We start from the raw sequence: 22,568 nt of genomic DNA, 5'->3' as shown, positions 1-22,568 counted from the left end.
TAGACAAGTCTGGTCAAAGCCATGAGGTCTGGATTCAGTGAGAGACCCTGTTCAATAAATATCACAGAGTAATTGAAAAGTCGACATCATCCTGTAGCACCCACGCACGGACACATGTGTACCCATCTATACAAACATGCACATGAACATGCATGCCATACACACACACACACACACACACACACACACACACACGCACACGCACACGAAATATAAGGAGTCACTCAAACTTCAAGGTTTGTGTTTGGTTTTGTGGTCGTATCTCCCTGAGTAGCTCATGCTGGCTTTGAGCTTGCAGTCCTCCCACCCTTACAGGCATTACAGGAAAGTGCCACTACACCCAGAGATCTTTAAATATTTAGTAAACATTAAACATTTTTAAAGGGGCTGGGGGTGTGGCTCAGTGATTAAAACAATCACTTAGCAGGTTTGAGCTCCTGGCTTCAATCCTCACACCCTAAATAAACAAACCCCCAAAGTGACTAGAGTAACATTTGAAAAAGAGACACGTGATGTGAATTTTAAAATACATTCTATTTAACCTAATATTCAAAATGTTATTCGATGTGTAATCAATATTGAAATAATTATTGAAATATTTTATTTTCCTCTTTTGTGCTGAAATACAAAATCTGGTTTATATTTTACATATATGAATCATCTAAACTCAAATGCTAAATTTTCATTGATAATACTTGAGCTTTAAGTTTTATAAAATTTCCTCTTTTTGAAACGGCCTCCCTGTAACCCCTAGCTGATCTGGAACTCATTATGTAGACCAGGCTGGCCTTGAACTCAGAGATTCACCTGTCTCTGACTCCTGAGGGCTGGGATTAAAGGTGTGCACTACCATGCCTGGCCCATAAAATCTAATCTTAAAAAGTATAGTCTGGGCTGCAGAGCTGGTTCAGTGGTTACAGAGGACCTGGGTTCAGTTCCCAGCACCCACGTGGCAGCTAACAACTGTAAGACCAGGCTGGCATTCGAAATCTGAACTCGGTGTGATGGAGGAGGAAGGTCGGACTTTCCAGCTGCAGACCCAGGCTTATGAAGCTAAGGCAGGTGGATCATAGTACTGTTCCACAGAGAGCCTCACACATGACAGTGTGGTTTGGCTGTAGCCCATTCTTCAGATCAAAGTCTGACTGGGTTAACTTTGCTTACTCAGCCTCAAAGAGACTTCCACGTGAACCGTAGCAACTACACATGATTGTCATGGAGTAGTTTATCTAAAAGCTAATATTTGGTGTGTGTTCATCAGCTGCCCAGGACAGTTCTGCTCCAGATGCCACTGTACAGACTTCTGGGATGGGAAGGCAAGCCATAGTGTCTTTGGTCATCTGTCTGAGGAGGCAGGCAGGCAGACAGCAGCCAAGGTCACTACTACATCCCAGCATTTCAGAGGGGGAAAGGAACAGAGTTTGCTGCACAACTGAGCTGTCCCGTGTCTTTCCTGTGTCCCCAGGCCCCACAGCTCTGCGAAGTCCACAGGACTCCCCGTCACCGAACACCTCCCTGAAGCTCCTAAGACAGTTTCATCCTCACACAGTTTGAAGTTGCCCAAGCTGGAGTTTTAGTCCATGATGTTGTCCTACCCAAGCTCATGTGTTCTGGCACACACTACTGGCACCACCTGTCCATATTAGGTTTCCCGATGACTTGTGGGGGAGTGAGGCAGGAGCAGAGGTAGGGGAGTTTTCTCTAACACGTGTCCTCAGACCTGTGTATGGCTCAGGTCTTTGACTTTTTGTGTTTCCCGTTCATCTTTCATTCTTTGCCCACAAGCGTCACCAAAGGCTGACCAGGTGCCAGGCAACAGATAAGCATTCTGAAGACATTCCAGCAGAAGAGGGGGAAGCTGGGGGCACAGCCCTTCCCAGACTCTGCTGCCTCCAGTGACTGAGCAAAGCTTGGTGGCCCTGGCACTTGCAGGACAGTTAGCACATAGAGGGGAGCCCAGGGCAGCCCCCGAGGTACCAGGACAGTCAGCGCACAGTGGGGAGCCCAGGGCAGCCCCCGAGGTACCAGGACAGTCAGCGCACAGTGGGGAGCCCAGGGCAGCCCCCGAGGTACCAGGACAGTCAGCGCACAGTGGGGAGCCCAGGACAGCCCCTGGGGTTTCAGGAGGCACCATGTTCTTTTTGGCAAATAGCTATTTTCTTTAAAAAGGTTATTTTTGCTTTAATTATGTGTGTGGGGGGTGGTATATGCACATGAGTGCAGGTGCCCTTGGAGGCCAAGGATATCAGATCCCCTGGAGCTGGAGTTACAGGCACTTGTAAGCTGCCTAATGTGGGTGCTGGGAATCTTTTTAATGCATATGAGTATTTTGTCTGCCTGTATGTAAGTGCACCATGTGTATATGGTGTCCATGGAGGCCAGAAGAGGTATTAGATCCCCTGGAACTGGAATTCTGGATAATTGTAGGCCACCATGTAGTTGCTGGGAACTGAACTCCAGGCCTTTGCAAGAACAGCAAGTGCTCTTAACTGCTGAGCCATCTCTTCAGAGCCAGAATATTTTTTAAAGTTCACTATGTCTGTTTGCTGTATGTGGTATTATCTAACAGAAGGATGCTTTCAGGCAGGTATGTACTGTATTTTGGGCATATCCTTCCCATGGCCCCTACTCTTCGCCCCTTTTCAAAAACAGCTTCTGTATTTTTCCCCAGGACTTGATAGACCCTGAAAGCCTAGTCATGGGACCCAAAGTGGCCTGACAGTTCACAAAGCATGGTGAACACACTTGCTCAGCCCGGAAACTGGATGTGGCCAGCAGGGACCCCTTATGAACTAGGAGTGGATATCTGTCGTCTGCCTGGGCAGGTCTCCAAGCACAGCTGCCCAATGTGAGTATCGACCCAGGACTCCTGGGGCACCTGCCTGCAGTACTTTGCTAGAGGCCACAGGAGGTACAGGCTCTCTGACTAGTAAGTCAGGCTTGAAGCTAGCTCTGCACAGTGAATGCACTGAGTGGCTGACTCACACCCTGGACTCTGCTGTACGGTGGAAGTAGGTAGGATGCTGTCTGTGAACTGCCTGGCCTGTGAGTAAAATATTAGCAAAGATGTCTGCAACATCATACCATCATACATGTGCAGCTGCCAGGGCATGGGAGGTCCAGACAGAGCAATGGTGAAATTTCCCCCCAAAGGCTGATAAACAAGGCTTCGTCCTCAGCTTGGGGACACGGGGACTTGAGAAGCTGGAAATGGAGCCTAGGGGAAGGGAGGTTATTGGAGGCCCTTGAAGAGGATTAGGAGACTCATGCCCCTTCTCCCCCTCGCAAGTGCCACATGAATCCACGGTTTTGTGCTTACTACAACAGGCCCAAAGCAATGGGGCCAAACAGCCATAGACTGAAACATGATGAACCTTTCCTACTTTGAAGATAACCATCTCTGGTGTGTTGTTACAGCAACAGAAAGCTAGCACAATTCCCAAACAGCTCAAGTATTAGATGACACGGGATCAGTTGGGAATAACACTGGGCTCTGGGACCTGCGTGGGGGATGAGTGTGGTGGCTGTGTGAGTGTCTGAGGGTTGCCACAACACACTCTCATGAATGGATGGCTTAACAGTAGATGTATCATCTCCGCAGAGACTGAAGGCCAAGGTCAGGATGTCAGCAGGTTATTAGTACTTTTCTCCGCAGTGCGCTCACAATACCTGACAGAAGCAGAGGAGGAAAGATGTATTTTGGCCCGTGGCTTCAGAGGGTTGTCCATCATGGCAGGGAAGGCGCATTCACAGTGACCAGAACATAGTGGGGTGGCTCACGTTACAGCAGACCAGGAGGCGGATGACCTGCCCTAGGTGACCTACTTCAGCCAGCCAGGCCCCGCCTTCTAAAAGCTCCCTGGCTCCCCAAACACACTGCCGCCTGGAGGACAAGCGTTCAAAGCTGGGAGGACGTTTCAGACTCATCACAACACAGGGTGGGCTTCCAAATAGTCTTGTGCCCTTGCAACTCCACATACCGTCTCCCTCTGCGCATCTCTGTGTCCAAGTTTACTTTGAAGGATTTATTCGTTGGCATGCGTGTGAGTGTGTGTGCAGGCAGGTGCGCATGCCTGGGCACCGGCATGGAGGCCAGAAGAAGCAAAGGGTGACCTATCACTCTCTACTATTCCTCTGAGGTAGAGTCTCTCCCTGGGCCCGGGTGTCATGTTATTCTCAGCTGTCCTGGAAGCCAGCAAGTCCCAGCGAGTCCTCTGTCTCACCCCCTCTTCAGCAGAGCTGGAGTCATAGAGGCACACTAGACTCCTGGCTTGTTACTTAGTGCTCAGTCCTCACTGTGTGGCAAGTGCTCTTACCCACTGACCCACCTCCCAGACTTCTGAAGCTCCCTTTTTAAGAAGGCTATCACTCATATTGGATTGGGGCCCAACCCCAAATGGCCTTATCTTGACTTGATGGCCCGAGTAAAGACCCCATCTCCAAATATAGGCATACTCTGAGGTCCTGGGGGTCAGGGTTTCGTGAGATTGCTTTGGAAGAAGGCAGGGACACCACCACATCCATAACAGTAGTTATCTCATATTCCCTCCTGGGTCTGATCACAGCTGATCTTCCCCCTCACTTCCCTGGGGGGGGGGGTGATTGGTTCAAACTGAACCGGAAGACTGGGTCACCAGAAGCTCATGGAGAGGCTGTTGAGACAATGACTTCTACCTGGCATGGTGGGCACCTCGCTGCACACACGAAGGGTAGCTGTGCTGAGTTAGGAGAACGCAGGTTCCGTGTTGTCCACGGAGCTGAGGACATGGTGCAGGAGGAGGCCGGTGTGGGATGCTAAGGGGCTGTGGGACAGGCTTAGTGGCATGTGACCAATAAACTTTTTCTGCTGTGCATGTTTGGAGGCTGGGGCCAGCACACACAACTTCCTCCAAGCACCAATTTCCCTGTGCTATGAACAACTCTTTGAACAGCTCCCTGACTGAGGTGGGCTGCAGACATAAGGGGAAGGCCACATGTCTGCCTGCTTGGGACAGAGATTATGGTTCTGTGCAGAGTGCTGGAGCTGACAGGGCCACTGAGGCCCAGCAGACAGGTGCTGAGTGATGTAGAGCCTATGGGCTGAGTCTCAGGTGACCTTGGTTCTTCCTGGCCACATGTGTTCCCATCAGTCCTCTTCTGCGGGAACTTGCTGGTGTCCCTCCCTCATCTGTAAACCCTGAACCAGAGAACCCTCCAGACAGCAGAACTGTCAGCGTCTATGCAGTCCGCTGCATTGGCCACAAGCCTCAGGTGGGTGCACATTTGAAATGTGGTTGGGTGGTCACAAGACTAAATTCTGCCTTTTGTTTAAGTGACTGAAATCTCAATAGCCAAAGTGGCTTGCAGTGGTGCATGGACTGCCCAGCCCAAGCAGTGGTCTGGATTCACAGTGGAGTGCCTGGGCAGGTAAGCGGCCAAACTCATGGTGCCTGGGCTTCCTCTCGATGGACAAGACCTTATGGGAGATGGAGGCTTTGACTGAAACACCTCTGGCTTGCCTGCTAGGGGCGACATCAAGGACAGACAGCATCTCCCCTGAGCTAGAGCACTGGGGAGATCTTTGGAGTCAAGGCCAGAGTGAAGGGAGCAGATATGGCTTAGGGTCAGTGTGGCATACTGGTGACATGTCCAGGTGGCAATGTGTAGCCTGTGCTGGAGGGACTCCCCAGGGAGACGTTCGGGCGGGAACAGCATTTGACTGTGAGTCACGTATAGCGTGACTTAGTACTCTTCCAGAGTTGAAGGTGCTTTAAAAATATAAGCGCCGGGCTTGACCCCAAAAGCCCTCCCAGAAGTTCCATTGACTCTCGACTGATTTCACCAGGGAAGAGTCTTCTGCCTATTTATGCTTTTCCAATAGACCCGTTGTACACGGTTTGTCTAATGAAAAGTACCGAAGACGGGGAAATGGCTCAGTGTATAAAGGTGCGTGCCATGTAAGACTGACAGCCTGGGTTTGATCCCAGGAACCCACATAAAAAGTTGGCTATGTTTGCACCCACCTGTGATCCCAGCACTCCTTCCCTGATGGGATAGGGGAATCAGCCAGAAGCTCACAGAAGCAGCACAGCAGTACAAAGGACCCTGCTCAAAAACAAGATGGACGAGTTGTCCCCTGACCCCCAAAACTGTCCTCTGACCTTAGCAAGTGTGTGGCACACATGCCCATATTCACACTCATTATACACAATTTTTTTTAAATGTGTGAGTGTATTGCCTGCATGTGTATAAGTGCACCCAAGTGGTGCAGTGCTGGAGGAGGACAGAAGACAGTGTTGGATCCTCTGGAACTAGAGTTATGGACAGTTGTTAGCAGCCATGCAGGTGCTGGGAATTGAACCCAGGTCCTCTGCAAGAGCAGTCAGTGCTCTTAACCACTGAGCCATCTCTCCAGCCCAATACACACAATTTTTTAAAGTACATCAAAAATAAGGAAAAATACATGTCCAGGACTTGGCAAACACATGTAATCCTTGTACTCAGGAGGCTGAGACAGGCGGATCAGAAGTTTTAGGTCAACTTGGGCTACAGAACAAAAGAGACTGTCTCAACAACAAAAAAAGCCAAACAGAACATAACAAAGCCTCCACAAAATACTTATTAAGCAACCCCTTTGATCCCTCTAAAGCTGGCATTTTATTTTATTTATATTTTTATGTGTATGAATGTATCACCCGCATGTATGTGAGTGTACCCATGTTGTGCAATGCCAGCAGAGGTCAGAAGAGGGCATCCGATCCCCTGACACTGTGGTTACAGGCAGTTGTTAGCCACCATTGTGATTGCTGAGAATCGAACCCAGGTCCTCTGCAAGAGTAACCAGTGTTCTTAACCGCTGAGCCATCTCTCTAGCCCCTAAAGCCAATGTTTTAAAGGAGGCGTTTCAAACCTTCCTACACGAGGCATAACTGGTGTTAGTACCCTGCGTTCTCATGAAACCAACCCCATTCACATAGTCTCCACACGTTTCTCCTGTGCAGGTCTGTGGTGATGGGTTTATCATCAGCTTCTCCCAATACAGACCATCAGATCACAGACTCTGTGTTCTGCTCAGAACTTAGTCAGCAGTCACCTGTGTGGGCTGTGGGAGCCAGCGGCAAATGCTGGCAGGCAGTGTCCCCAGGGACTCTGATGTGCCGTGCTCTGGTGCTGGGAAGGCTGCCTAGCAAAGGAAAGGCTGGGGAAGGCTCGGCAGGTCTGACCAGGTCGTGCGGCTTCTGCGATGTGGAGCTGTCGCCCTCTAGTGGCAGACTGTAACAACTGCAAACAGAACGCGGGGAGGCTTGGTGGTCAAGTTTCCAGAAAGAGATCAACCATTCACCAGTGCCCAACAGGCCATTTCACCCTCCTGAAACCATCAAAGCCCCATTTAGAACCTGTATAGCCACATGCCAGTGGTAGCAGAGGACAAAGCTCACATCCTGCTCTGTGTTCCTCCTGTTCATGCACAGATCCCCAAGAACTTCAACTACCATTCCCACAGCTATGAAACCCCCAACTTAAGTTCCTCCCACTGAAATAATGAGAGAAGGATGGAATAGAAAAGAGGTTAGACACATGGCAAGTCCACAGCTGTGTCACTGGTAGCCCCTTCTCCGATCCCTCTGTTTTTCAGGATTCAGGACAGCCTGGATTTCAGAAGTTAAAACAGCATAACTATGTGCATTACACATGCACCTGTGTGTCTGGGAACGACCCTCATGCACCTGTGCATAAACACTCCTGCGGGAAACACGAACATGTGTGCAGCTTGGAGGACTAAGGACAAAGACCAGCAGAGACCTCGTCACAGCTAAGTTCCAGTTTGCTGCCCACGTGGGTCTGGGGTTTTCTGATCTGCATGGATCTTGTAAGTGGATGGGTTCATCGTGACCCTGAATTAGTGATCCTGCTTTGCCACAGGAGAGGGGACACATTTTCAGTCCTCGGGTTGCATGGCCCCTGTGGGAGGCAGAGTGGGAACACATCTGAGGGGTTAGAGACATGTGTTCAGCAGGGCAGTCTTGGACACTCCACCTACATACAGTTCAGGAGGGCCTGGGGAGTGTTTACTCACGAATGTTGATGACGTGGCTAAAGACCTCACCATGCAGGTCACATCTCCAGACTGGTCTTTGGAGTTCAGGTCTGCACTGGACCTCTGATGTAGTGCCCTGACTAGACTGGAACTTGCTATGTAATTCAAACTAGTCTGAAACATAGAGATCCACCTGCCTCTGCCTCCAGCGTGCTAGGATTAAAGGCTTGTGCCACCACACCCGGCTCCATCCCTCCTCTTTTGCAAGCAATGCCTCCCCTGTCCTGTGGGAGCTATTTCTCCAGCATTTCATGTGGTGCTGGTGTGACTGTGACCATGAGTCTGATAACTTTGCAAACTGGAGATTCAGTAGGGAGAGGCTGGGGTGAGTCTCCGCCTAGCACGCCTCACCTACTTCCAGCCTGAAGGCCCAGTGGGCCACCCTGTCTCAATCTGGCAAAGAATGTGCCCTGTCTGGTAATCTCCTGTTTTTCTCTCATGGTATATGGAAGGCAGAGCAAAAACCAAATGTCCCACCTTGCTTACAGCCACTGACAAGCAATGGGAGGTGGCGGCCATGGGAGAGCCTGGCTGCTGACTCTGGTGCCCTTGGCATCTAGGCACGGAGGGCAGAGCTGAGGATTGGCTGCCCTAGGGGCAGTTGGAGGAGACTCAGGGCATCTAGCCTGGAGGAAGGAACAACTGCGTGTGAAGAGAATAAGACACTGAAAGTGAGAAAGTGGTGACTTCAAGCTCAGAAATTCTCTCCATGGGGAGGGCTGAAACTTGCGCTTTGGTGGGACTTTGCTGAGAACAAGTTTGAAATGTGAATCATACTGATTCTGTTGACTTCGTGTGTGTGTTTGAGACCCTGTAGCCCCAGATGGCCTGGAACTTACTACATAGGCCAGGCTAGCCTTGATCTCACAGAGATCTGCTTGCCTCTACCTCCTGAGTGTTGGGATCAAAGGCCTGTGCCACCAGGCCTGGCTGATTCTATGGATTTTCAACAGATGACTCCAGCTGCATTGCAGTATGGACAGTCCCTTCTATAGGCATTAGAGGCCTGGGAATGTAGCTCAGTGGTAGATGCTTGCCTTCCATACACAAGGCCCAAGGGAAAATAGAAGAGGAAGCATCAGGGCACTGGTTTGTGAAGCTCAAAAGCCCCACAGTGAGCCTGATCTTGCGAAGAGTGCAGTTTGGAGGAAGTGTGGGCTCCTCAGCTGAGTCTGCCCTTGACCAGCTTCACCAGGAAGGACCGGACCTACTTGTCAGTCATTCTGATTCGATCCACAAGCTCCATGTCCCAGAATCCCCGCCTTTAGCAAGGAGCCCAGAATCTGGATGCTCTTCCGACCGCAGGCTGACTGCACCCAGCTGCCCAGGTCCTCCTGCCGAGGGTCTGAGGTGGAGGAGGCAGAGGCTGCCGTGGAGTCCTCAGGTCCCCGAACCCTAGATCTGCTGGCATCCTCTCCTTTTGTCAGGGCCTTGAGGTGTGCGTTTGAGAATCCCCGTAACCACATTTCTGGAATGGGCTGGAGTGACCAGCTGCCGCTCGGCCTGGTGCATCCCCGTCACTCCAGGACCCTCCACAGCTCTGCCAGCCCCGTCACTCCAGGACCCTCCACAGCTCTGCCAGCCCCGTCACTCCAGGGCCCTCAGCCATGGGCTCTGCACCTGTCTGGGCATGACAGACAGGCGGGAGCTCTAGGGTCCTATTCAGGGACACGTGAGGTCACTGTCCCCTCCTTCCCCACCACACAGTGACTGAAAGAGCAGGCTCCTGGCCACGTGCCAGACTGTTGCCACTGCGCTAAGGAACCTGGGAGGAAGGGCAGTGCAGTTCCCGTCCGTCCACTCAAGAAGAGGCCTTGGAGTGTACCGCCCTCCTTGGTCTCCCTGTTTGTGTGTTTGTTTTGTGCTGGGGTTGAAGCTAGGGCCTTGCGTGTGCTGAGCATGTGCTTTGCCACTGAGCCACCCCAGCCCAGGGCCCCTGGTAACAACCATGTGCACCTGATGGAGTCACTCCTCACTCAGAATCTCCCCATGCCTTTCATCACCGTCGGGTAAACACATGTCCTTCGGATGCTGTCTCCACCTCACTCTAGTGAGCGAGCGCCCACCAGAGTCTTTCTCCTGGCTCAGGGCTCAGCTGCCCAGCCTCTACCCAAACACCCCGACACGCAGGAGCTCCCACCCTTCGTCCTTTAAGCTGCTGCTTCTCTGACCCTCTTTGACTCTGTTCAGTGCTTTCCTCCCCCAGCGTCTGCAGATGCTCAGTCAACCCCATGTTCATGTCCTCCACCAGGAGCACTCTCTGCCGTCTGTCCACTTGCCTCTGTCGCCTGCGCTAGGTGCGTGCCCATCCTGGTGCCTGGGAAGAGCTGGTGTCCGTAACAGTGCAGTGGGCTCGGGCAGTGCTGGCCCCTCAGCTGTTCTGCAGGGACAGACTGGCCATGCCCAACAGAACCTTTTGTGGTCAGGACTGTTCTGGAAGCCACTGTGGGGGATTTCTTCCTGCAGGTGATAGATTGGCTGTAGTAAACCTCACTGCCTTGAAGGACTGGAGCGTCCTCAGTCATCTCTGGGTGTGTTGCTCAGACCCCTTTAACAAAAGGCAGGTGAATAAGAAAAAGCATGGACATCTATTTACTATAAACTTTATACGACAAAGAGCCTTTGGAAAGGAAGACCAAAGGAACAGAGCTGATATTTATTTATTTTTGCCATGCTAGGGATGGAACCCAGGGTCTTGTGTAGGCTGGGTAAGTCCTCTGACACTGAACTACACCCCACCATAAATATGTTTTTTAGACTCGGTATTGAGTCTATGTCCTCTGCCCTTGCTGGATTTGGATTCCTGGGCTCAAGCAATCCTCCTGTCTCAGCCTCCCAAGGATCTGAGGCCGAGTACAGGTGAGGCCTGGCTGAGCCTGTCTTCATCCTTAGGCTTGAGGAAGAGGGGATGGCTGTGTAGCAGCAGGTCTGCAGGTCGGGGCCAGGGCTGGGTGGAGGTGAGCTGGGCTGTGGCAAGCCTGCTGGCCTACTCTTTCCTAAGTCCTCAGGGATGAGAGCTCTCCTTCCCTCTGGGAATCGGGAGCACTAGAGGAGTGAGATCCACATGGGGTGCCTTCCTGCTGCAGCTGTTTTCTCAGAGGCCGAGGGCCATATTTGGGGGAGCCTTTCTGAACCCCATCATCACAGTGGAAGGTGGCAAGTAAGGCTCAGCTATGGGCCCAACTATGTGACCCCTTGTTCAACATGGGCACCAGGGGAGGCTGTTTGAGGAAGGGCCTTGGGATCACTTGAGGGTTTGGAATTCTTGGGGTTTCCTGGTTTTAAGTGGCAGTGTCCTGTACTTGGACTAGAGTTTATGCTGTTGCTGGTGAAGTTCAAATATTTGAAATTAAGGTGAGGAGGCTAATTCCAATTTTAAGTGGTTAATCTTTATTGTTTATTTGTATTTTACGTGTACAAGTGCATTGCCTGCATGCACATAAGTGCACTCGTGTGGTGCAATGCCTGCAGAGGACAGTCAAGGACATCGGATCCCCTGGAACTGGAGTTACAGACGGTTGCTAGCTGCCATATGGGTGCTGGGAATCGAACCTGGTTCTTCTGCAAGAATAGCCAGTACCCTTAACTGCTGAGCCATGTCTCCAGCCTATTAAGTGGTTACTCTTAAACACACTTTTCCTCTGAGGGCACATTCACCTTTTAACTGCAGTTTGGGACTGAAAAACAAGCCTTCTGACTTGGGTTTCTAAATCCCTAGTTTTAAATCCAGAAATGGAATTTGGCAGCCTATGAGTTTTATCCTGTCTCCTTGTGGCCTAGCTTTCCAGTTCCACCACCCATCCCATACTCTAGGGCAGAACCCAGGAGGACCAAAGTCAGTGGGAGAAGGACATCTGTTCCCTATGGGTATTTACCCCTCAGGAATACACAAAGTAGAACACACTGCCAACAATGCCACCATGGTAGAATTAGAAAGCCTGGCTTCCTCCCTAAACCCAGGTGTGATAACAACAGCATACAGAAGATTCTTTCTGTGCCATCTATTTATCTGCCGTGTCTCCGCATCAGAGCAAAATGGCAAACACATCCAAGTTGGACAGCTATCATATGTCAATAGTTTTTAGTTTTATTTTTTGTTGTTATATTTTGAGATACTGTGCCACTATGTTGCTGAGGCTGGCCTTGAACTCCTGAGCTCAGGCGATCCTCTTGCCTCAGGCTCACAAGCTGCTGGGACTATAGGCAGGTGCTGCCATGCTCAGCTTATTTTGTCTCTTAGCGCATACATTTTTTTAACGATGAAGGCATTTAAAGTAGGTAAAAGGATAAAAACGATGGTTAACCGTTGAAAGTGAGCAGGGCCAGGAACAATCTGTGCTTTTGGTCCTCAGCTGCCCTAACACCGGCAGCTTCTCCAGCTCTGTGCTTGCTCCCAAGCTGGCCACCTCTGCACACTTAGTATTCTGAGTTGCTTCTCTCTCCCCTTGCTAGATGATGCCCAGGTCTTGAGAGTCAGGGCTACATTTATGACCAAGCAGACAGTGCTACAGGGACAGAAGACAGATCACAGCCCAGTGGCCTGGCAGAGCCCATACTAGTCCATGATTCCCTGTGGTGTGGACTAGTCTGTGACTGTGGTGTCTTCAGTCTGCTTTGCAAATAGGATTTATCCATTTTATGGAAGGCAATGGACTTGAACTTCTAAGATTCCTGATCCCTGAAGTCAGGTGACTCATGTGAGTCTGGAGTGAAGTCCTGCCTCTCCATGCAGACTTGATCTCAGCAGGGCTGCTGGTGCCCTATGGACTCATTTTGGGACAGGCAGCGGCCTGAGCTTTGAGGAAAAATGATCTTCAGAGTGGTCAGGTAGATCACAGGACTCCATTTGAGATCTTGTAGCAGACGATGCTCTTTAGATGCACTTGAGCTCAGAAAGGCAGTTGTCTTCACAGAATACCACAGAATACAGGTAACAGCCTGGCACAAGGGGATGCTTTGATGACACTCGTGTCAGCATTCGGAAACGGGAGTGACAGGCCGGAGCCCCTTGCTGTGGGGAGGCAAGCCTCCTGGCCTCTTGCATTTGGTGGCCACAGCTGCTTTGGTTCTTGACCACCTTTCCGAGGACTTCTGTGGAGTGGACAGCAGGGCTATCAGAAATGTCTCTCTCTGTTAAGGGCAGGTAGGCTTCAGTCCAGTGTCTTTATGGACAGCACCCTTGCTGGGGGCAGATGGCAGTGGGTTTGCCTGCAGCCCTTCATAAAAGATGATTGTTTCTTAAGTTGGGAGTCCCCAGCTATGACATCAATCCACCTTACCATTCTCTATCACTGCATAAGGTTTGGGGTCCTAGGGACTGCTGAGGAGTCCTGGGACTTTGATCATCACTCATAAGACTGGCAGGCTCACTGGTTACTTTGCAAGTAGGGCAAAGGCCCAGAAACTGCAGTTCTTGACACACCTTCCTCCAGACAATAAAACACAGAGGCTCAAGTCTGGAAGCAGATCATGCTTAGTTATACAGGATGCAGGAGGTGGGATGGTGCTGCCCTAGACAACATCAACTCCCTGGAGCCCATGTGTAAGGCAGGATGCAGGAGTTAATGTGGCAGGTTGGATTCAGGTGGTCAGATAATCTTGAAATAGTACAGAAGCCAGGTGCAGTGATGTGCACCTAAATCCTAGCACTCAGTGGAGGCAGAGGCAGGAAGATTGGGACTTCAAGGCCAGACTCGGCTAGATAGACCCTGTCTCTCCATGATCCCCTCAAAAGAAAATAAGTCAGGGCAGTGCTCTGGAAGCAAGAGGGCTGCTTGTGGCTCTTAGGGATGCTGTGTCTAGGACAGAGTAGAAGGCGGTTTAAATTTTTACCTTTTAAGTGTGTGTTTCTGACAATTTTCCTTCTTTCTGTTTCGTTTCTGTTTATGCATTACCAGCAAAAATCAAATGGGAGGTGCCCTGGGTTATCCTGGCAGCCAGTGTGATCACTGAGCTGAAAAGTGGATGGGGCACAAGACGGGGTTTCATGGCAGGACAGTAGAAGGGTTTGACCCACCCTTGGTGAATCAGAAGGTGGAGGAAAGGACTGCCAGCCAAGGCACCCAGGAGTGTCTAGGAGCTGGAGAAGGTGCAGAATGGCTTCTCCCAGAGAACGCCCTGCAGGGAGCCTGCCTGCTGACCCCGTGACTTTAGTTCAGGGAGAGCCGCCTGGTTAAGACCTGAGTGGTGAGAAGGTGAACTTTGTTGGAGGGAGAGATCGGCTATGGGGCGGTGACGGAGCATGAAAGATGCGGTTTCAGTTCCTATGTCCTTCAGCAGCATCTTGTGAGTGCCCCTGAGCGGCAGGAGCTGGCCTCTTGGACCTTTGCTGTGGTGCTCAGATCCCTTCAGCGGGGCCTGGTGCTTCTCCCTGCTCAGGGGTCTGACAGAGCCAGGAAAAGCCGCTCTGCTGGGATCGTCTGGCACAAGGGTTTTATGCCACCATACAAGACTTGTGCTTGTATGGTGTGTGCAGGATGTGGTGTGCACACGCGTGTGTGCATCTGTGTCTGTCGGCACATCTGTGCTGCTTGTGGACACATGCTGCTTAGGAAGAACTAGGTTGAAGGCCAAAGACCAACAGTGTAGACTTGTTTGATTTAGGAAGGGCAGGGCCCATGAGGTGAGGTGATGAAGCGCAAGAGACACAGCAAGTGCCACCTCTCCTCAGGACCCTGGTCACCTGCTTGCTACACTGCATGACCCATCAGTGGTTCCAGCCCAAATCACAGCCTGGCTTCTCACAGGACTCATCTCACACACTCAAACTGCACAATTTCAGTAGCATACACATGTGCTAGCACACCTACATATACATGCACACATGCTTGCATATGTGCAAATATACCCCAACACATATCTCTGTGCACACATACAAACATGTACACACACAATTCTATGTGTGCACATATTCTCACACATACACATTATGCATGAACTTGCATACCTACACACACAGACACAGACACAGACACACACACACACACACACACGGCTCTAAAAACGGAGTGAATGGCGTTCTGACCCACCTCCCCATGAGGTGTACACAAATGTATGCACACAAACACATATATACCGAGATCTTAAGTGGATAGATCCACGCTGCTCCAATTGCCCCTTAAAGTACACACACATATACACATGTACTGGGACATAGGTATGCTCGTGTACACACACCACACACACACATACACACACACACACGGCTCTCAAGCAGAGTAGACGTGATGCTGTTCCACCTCCTCATGACGTGCCCTGCAGTGACAGCTCACAGTGACCTGGACACGGGAGGAGGCAGAGGAGCCAGGAGCTGGACCATGGACAGTTATTAGTAGCAGCATAGAGAGTGCAGAGGTCTCATTATTCCAGGAAGATATTACACTTCATAAAACTCATGTTTATTCAAAAAATCTCTTGTGAAATTCTGGAAAGCATAATAAATATCTGTACAGTGGCCGCCCGTCTCAAAACAAAGTGTGAACATGGAATGACCTGTAAACGTAACTGCCGAGTTTGTAAACGCAGTGTGAGGCGGGGAGCAGGTGGACAGGCGTGTTCCACAGGGACAGATGAGACATGCCGGCCGTGCCTTCCACCTTCTCTACCACGCACAGCCCTGCAGCGTCCTTTCCCATTCCATGATTTTTACAGCTCTTGCACAGGCAGTAAGGGGTAGCAGAACATGTCAGAGAGGGAATGAAGAGTCATAACACATCTCATGTGCTTGAGAGAATCAGTACAGCGTAAGGTAAAAACCCCAAAGGGCATCTCTCCGAACACCAGTTAATGAACAATACTGCTGACATTAGAAACTGTCCTTACTCAAAAAGCCACATATCCAAACATCAATGCCCAGTTTAAAACCATACCCATTCCCTCCTTAGGATGGGAGCGGATCCCGTCTTGCCTGCACTGACCTTTGGGTGGAATCCAGCAAGGCTCCCTTCAGTGAGAACTCAGCAGGTTCTCATTTCAAACAGGCGAGAGCTGCCAGTAGGGTGGCCAGAGAGGGACTGCTGTGGGCTGGCCTGGGATGTAGGCTGGGGTTTCCCCTGACAAATTCTGTGGCTTCTATGATCCAGAGAGGTGATGACACACTGATGAGCAGCAAGGGCTGCTGGGAAGCCTGGGTCACTTGTGCAGAGCACAGGGACCTTTCATCATGTGGGGTGAGGGTGCACCGGACTGGAAAGAAAACACTAGTGACACTTCAGTTTCACACTGTGCTGCTCACAGGCCGCAGCTGCCTGTGGTTAAAGAATAGAGCTTAAGACAATCCCATCACGAGCTCTTCAGCTGACTTCCTGTGGGAGATTTCAAGTATCGCTCTATGCTGGGTGAGGGTGGGAAAGCGGAGGTATTTCAGACTCTCAGTAGAGCCTCTGCAGACATGCTTCACAGACACCTCAGGGGTGGAGCTTGGGGTGACAACCTCCTCTGTCCCTTTGGCCAGCTTGGGCTGAGAGTAAGGCAGATAACCTGGCACTGCTAAAAGAGGAGGTGACGGGACGGCGTGGACACATCCAGCTCCTGCTCTACTTCCCCCATCTGTCTTCTATGTCCTCTCATTCTTTCCCTTCATCAAACTCACAGACTTGAAGCCACAAACAACTGCACAAACAAAGCCAGGCGAAGGCTGGGCAACTGTGGAGAACCCGCGCCTGGGAGGCCAGCAGAGGGCGAAAGAGCTCATTTCTAGGAGGGCAGAGCCTGTCACCTAAGGATGACTCACTATTTTGTTTTTTCCTGTCTAGAATTCTATCAAGAAATGGAAGAATTTGGACTTAAGAAGCAAAATGAATGGAGGAAAGATTTCACCCTGGAGACAAATCATTTTTCATTGAGAAAATATAAGAACTGCCCAGGGCCACATGAAGCGGAATGTGTCTGTCCCTACTTTTTGTGTTTTATAATTTTCAAAACAAAAAAGTCTCATGGGATAATTAAAGCTTGTGAAACAAGTTTATATCTTGAGATCTGAAGCAATTAGGCCAACCTAAGGAATTGTGTCCCAAATGCTGTATTTGGGGAGGGGGAGGTATTGGGCCCTAGAGCTAATTGAGATGGAGGAAAAAGAAGTTATGATCCATTTGTGGCCCTCCTACAGCAAGCCTGCTGTAACCAACAGGTGCCTCCCATGCTCACCAGGCACAGGGGCTGCTCCTCAGATGGTGGGCTCGGAGACACAGTGGAGGGTCCTCTGAATGGAGAGACCACTATGGAGGGCCCTTGGCACCCTGAGGAGAGGCTGGAGGACACACAAACCCTCAGCCAGGTCCAGGTCTAGGCTGAGTACCACCTGCCATGCAGGAAGGTTCCACTCAATTCTACTGCCCCAGGAAGGGTACAAAGCCACCCAGTGCCACACCGCTCCTGTGCACAGACCACATCCTGAAAACACTACCACTGAAATGCCAGTTAAAAGCAGAGCCACAGAACAAAAACACAAACGCAACACAAACCACAGCTTCTAAAAGTGCGTCACTCAACTGTCCTGGCCCTTCCTGCCCCGAGACCAAGGGGACCAGGTGTCTCTCCTGTCCCCAGTCAAGCTAAGGAAGGGCTGGAGAGGGCAAAGCTGCAGTTCCCATCTTCGGTTTCTCTGAAGACCAGGAAAACAGGAGTGAATCCAACACCACCATCGCCTCGGGCAGAAACGTGCCATGCTGCCAGGACACCTGGCCAATGGCAGAGCCTCACACCCTCCAGAGTCCCTGGGACCTGAAGGCTAGGTTTCACTGTGTAGTGGGCACCAGCTCCACCTGGAAACTCCCTGGGGCTCCTCTCTCAACCCTCACAAAGTAGACATGCCCATCTTGACGTGGGTTGGGATCTTTCATCCTGACAAGTCAGTAACGAGGTGTAAAGAAGTTACAGGGATCTTGTTGTGGACCAGAGGACAGCGAGGGACACTCTTTGGGTGATTTTGGACAGGACCAGGCATCTAAGCTGGATGCCATCACACGGCCACTGGCAACACCAGAACATCCAGGAGAGTCAGGCTCTCCCAGGGGCTCTGCGGCTCCCTGGCAGGGACCCTGCACTGATGTTCTCAGTGAGATAGCAGGACCCCTGTGTGGGAGGCTGACCACTTAGCTGAGTTCAGAACGGCAAAAAAGTGCTCTGCGAAAACATAAGCCACGCTATGAAAAGACTGAAAGCTCTGAGGGAGCCGGGTGGGGCTCCAGAAAGTACTGCAAGGTAGCAGGTTCGTTTGGTTTTGCTCAGGAGGAAAGGAGAGCGGGCGGTGAGGTTGGCTCAGCAAGGCTCAGACATCCTGGGCAGGCCCCTCTCCAGGGCTGTGAAGGAACCACAGAGACAGCCAAGGCCAGATCCGTCTTTGTGCTGGACTCATGGTGGTGCAGGTCCCCATGAACAAGGACCCATGTCTGGAGTCTCTGAGCCTGAGAGGATGCTGGGTGGCAGGCCGAGGCTGGTGGGCAGGCTAGGCTGGCCACTACAACCTCGTGGATGTGAGTCTTTTCATACCTCTGCGCTGGGCCAGGCTAGATGACATCACAGGCTCCAGGCGCGGGGCCTGTGGGGTCCTGTTCAGAGCAAAGTACGTGGCTGCCATGGCGCCCTGTAAGACGAAGGGAAGGTGAGCATGGTGCCTTTCACTCCTGAGTGGGAAGCTAGGGCCACAAGACCTTGATAAGCCTCAGTTTACTCCCCTAGGATTAGCAGAGCACTGAGGGTAGCAGGCATGCTGCATTGCCCAGGACATAATAGGCCCAGAAATCACAGCTACCACACCATCACAGCCTCAGATGGGGCTTGTGCCTTGGGGTAAGTAAGTCTAGAGTGGAGCTTTAGGGAAGGTCATGTGATTGTCTTACTACTGATAGGAAGGCAGGTGTGTTTTGGGGCAGCCCCAGGAACTCAGGGCCCATGTTTCTTAGCCTCTGCCACTCTGGAGCAGTCTGGACAAACTTGGGTAACTGCGCTTATTCTGTTATAGCTCCATACACTGGAGATAGATCAGGATGGACCACTGCTAATAGATCATGGTGGAGACCAGGCACACTTCTCAGAAGGGCAGTCCTGCCCAGAATGTGGGTCTATCTGATATTGAAAGTTGCTCTGAACATGAGCACTGTCATGAAGGTGAAGGGGACTTCTACCGATTGTTGGACTGGAGCTGAGGGCTCTGGAACACAGGGCTGTTAGCCATGACACCTGCCACCATACTCTTGCTCAAAAGCCGTCATTCAAATCCAAGTTCTGCATATGACTGCCTGTGTGTGCTGAAGTATATAACGGTCGTCTCTTAGTGACACCTGTGCCTGTAACTGGTGACTTTGGCTATGCTTCTTCTAACCAATGGTGAGGCATTATCTTGTCATGCCCAGGTTTCCTGTGCCCACCATCTGGACTGTGCTCATACAGTACCTTCACCAAGTGAACATCCTGTCTGCTCAGCTGGTTTTGGGACAGGTACTCTCTGTTCACAATCCATGGGTGTTTCAGCACTTGAATTGCTGTCAGGCGCTGTTGTGGGTCCACGTGGAGCATCTTGGACACCACATCCTGCCAGGGTTTCAGAGGGGAGAAGAAGGATGGTGTTGGGCTGGCCAGGCCAAAGAATGCCCAGTAGAACCCAACCACAATTCTGAGAGTGATTCTTTGCATTCTGGGTCAAATGATTTTCTTTTTAGTTTTAAGTGTTAATGATCACCAACTTTGCTGTTCATAGATTTATATTTCACTGAAGATTTTACATCCAAAGGGAAATTAAATGTGGACATGCCAAACGACATGTTAAGCTGTCAATCATTTTTTAAAAATACATCAAGAAACACTCTGCACTGCAAACGCTGCCCTTCCATAGAGAAACCCAGTGCTTTCTAGTGTTTGAGAACAGTGATTTCAGCAATGGCTCAGGAGTGTCTCCTGCAGTGTCTCAGGTGTGACAAAAAAGGCATAGGGAACAGCACTGTTTACTCCTGGTGTCACAGTTGGGACACGGAGCTCTATCTAGCACACACAGCATGAACATGCACACATGCTATCAGGCTGGGGTGCACTCAGTGACACAGCACTTCCCCAGTGTTGCAGTTTGAATTGGAAATGTCCCCACAGGTAATCTGAGACCCCTACATCTCCAGGTGGCAGTGCTGTTCTGAGAGAGTATAGAAACTTTAGGAGGTGAAGCCACCCGAAGGCAGAGGTCACCCGGAGCTGATTGGTAGGACTATCTTGTCCTTGGTGTCTTCCTGTCTTTCCTCTACTTCCTGTCCGCCATGAGGTGAACAGCTTTCTTCTGCCATGTGCCATCATGGTGTTCTGACTAAGCACATGGGGCCAAATGGCAACTGACAGATCGAGCCTTCTGAAACTGGGAGCCAGAATAAATCCCTCATCATTTCAGCTGCTTATGACAGGCATTTTGGTTATAGTAATGACAAATGAATATACTCAACATGCATGAGGTCCTGGGTCTGACTTTCAGCATCTTAAACAGGCAAGCTCAAGCAATGACAAACCCAAAAAGCAAATAAAGACACATGCTATCAGGCTGGGGTGCACTCAGTGACACAGCACTTGTATGAGATGAGGTGGGAGCTGTGTGATGAGTAAGAGAGGACTGGTCCTGCTGTCCCCTCCTTATTACCCCCAAACTCTTTACCACCACCTGCATATCACCTCTACTGCCCTCCACCACCACCACCACGATCTATGGTGTCTCCTCCACTGTGTCCCTGCTATCACCTCTGCACCATATTCACCAGGACACGCCACTGTCACCTTTGCCATCGACTTCCACATCACCACCTGAGCCATCATCTTGCCACACCTCCATCTTCTATATCATCACCTCCTTTTTTTGTGTGTGGCATATTTGTATGTGGTATATGTGTGCATAGCGTGTAAGCATGTGTTGGGGGGGTGGTTGTACTTACCTGAGCATATATGTGTAGAGGCCAGAAGAGGACATCAGGTGTCCTGCTCTATCAATCTCTGTCTTATTTCTTTCAGACAGGATCTCTGACTGAACCTGGAGCAAGTCTCAGTGATGCTCCTGTCTCTGCCTCTCCCTGCCTAAGCACTGGTGCACACATGGCTACACTCAGTTTTTTTTTCTGTTGTTTGTTTTTTTTTTGGTCTTTTTGAGACAGGGTCTCCCTGTAGCCCCAGCTGTCCTGGAACTCACTATGTGGACCAGGCTAGCCTTGAACTCACAGAGATAGGCCTACCTCTGCCTCCCGAGTGCTGGGATTAAAGGCGTGTGCCACCACGCCCAGCTACACTCAGCTTTTTTTATCTGTTGAGAATTCACACTCAGGTCCTCATGCTTGAGTAGCAAGTGCTCTTCCCCACTGAGCCATCACCCCAGCCATCATCTCCACCAGCTTCTACACTATTGTCACCTCCACCTTCCACACTGTCCCTTCTACCCGCAGCCCGCGTCTGATGTGGACTCAGGGCCTTGCTCTCTCTCACACACTGTACAGCCACAGGAGGAAGGGCTAGCACATCTTGCAGCTTTTCCTATGAAGTCCAGGCCTTTGCACATGCTAGGGGTGTTCTGTCATTGAGATACACCCTCAGCCAAGGCAGGAATTACTTTATTAGACAGCAGTTTGATGACATCTACTGAAAAAGACCAGAGTCTGATGGTCAGGAGGAATGAAGCTGGTCACAGCAGTGTGCACTTCAGACAGGCCCAAATTCAACGATTTTTAGGTACCACACACACCTCAGAGGACATGCAGGGCAGGCACCTGGCAATATCCCTACAGAAGAGGCAATTCAGCAGCAGATAACTCTGGGGTTAATCTGCAGTAACATCTCTTCCTCAGTGTCTCCAGTTACCAGCAAACCTAGACTAGTAACCCTAGTTACAGCAGTCAATTCCTCTCTCATTCATTCTAAGTATTTATATCTGTGTCTGCCTGTCTACACTTATGCCTATGTTTCCTATGGTTTCTGTTTCTCTGTAGAATCTTCTAAATTAAGAGTATAGAAAAGGTACATTTTTGCAAATTGCTTCCTTTTTTAGATGCAAAACTTCTAACATTTGAATGGAAGGCATCTAGAGCTTCCTCCCCAACAACACGCCTGCCCTAGACCCTCCGTGCCCAGGAGGCAGGAAGACAGGGAAATACTCACTTTCGCGGCGTCAGATATGGAGTCCCAGTTCCCGCCAGAAAGGGCGTACTTCCCGCTGCCAATCCTCGCCAGGATCTCCTCAGGAGTGTCATCCGGTCCGTTGGCAAAAGGAGTAAATCTGTAGGAAGAGGATTGACAGCATTGAGCTTGACCTTAGAACCTGAAACAAAGTCTAAACTCCATGCAGCACTTTCCTGCTGAAGGAACAGCATCTCTCTCTCTCTGTCCTCTCTGAGTCCAGGGTTTGTGGTCAGGCACGGCACATGTTCCAGGCCACCTTCCTCCTGGAGTCAATACCAGAGCTCAGTGGAGCAGATGGGGAAAGCCCTTTGGACTCCAGGATGTAACCTTTCTGGACCCTTCTGGGTCATATTGGTGC

The 22,568-nt window shown here is 50.7% G+C and overlaps 1 protein-coding gene across 2 annotated transcripts in view; it reads right to left on the bottom strand.

The window, feature by feature from the left end:
* Positions 1–15,295: 15,295 nt before the first annotated feature.
* Positions 15,296–22,568, bottom strand: part of Rps6ka2 (ribosomal protein S6 kinase A2) — a 154,422-nt gene continuing 147,149 nt past the window's right edge. Inside the window, exons 20-22 of one of the 2 annotated variants that reach the window (XM_029564520.1) lie at positions 22,190–22,307; positions 19,469–19,606; positions 15,296–18,659 (exon numbers count right to left, since the gene is read on the bottom strand). In XM_029564520.1, coding sequence (XP_029420380.1) covers positions 18,534–18,659; positions 19,469–19,606; positions 22,190–22,307 — 382 coding nt within the window. In that variant the 3' untranslated portion in view covers positions 15,296–18,533. The remainder of the gene's footprint in view (positions 18,660–19,468; positions 19,607–22,189; positions 22,308–22,568) is intronic. The other variant, XM_029564521.1, reaches the window with a different exon arrangement.

This window comes from Nannospalax galili, unplaced genomic scaffold (assembly GCF_000622305.1).
Source record: "Nannospalax galili isolate Female #2095 unplaced genomic scaffold, S.galili_v1.0 scaffold1157, whole genome shotgun sequence".
Classification (NCBI taxonomy): Eukaryota; Metazoa; Chordata; class Mammalia; order Rodentia; family Spalacidae; genus Nannospalax; species Nannospalax galili.
Note: the sequence above shows the minus strand (reverse complement) of the source record. Positions and strands in the feature narration are given on the sequence as shown.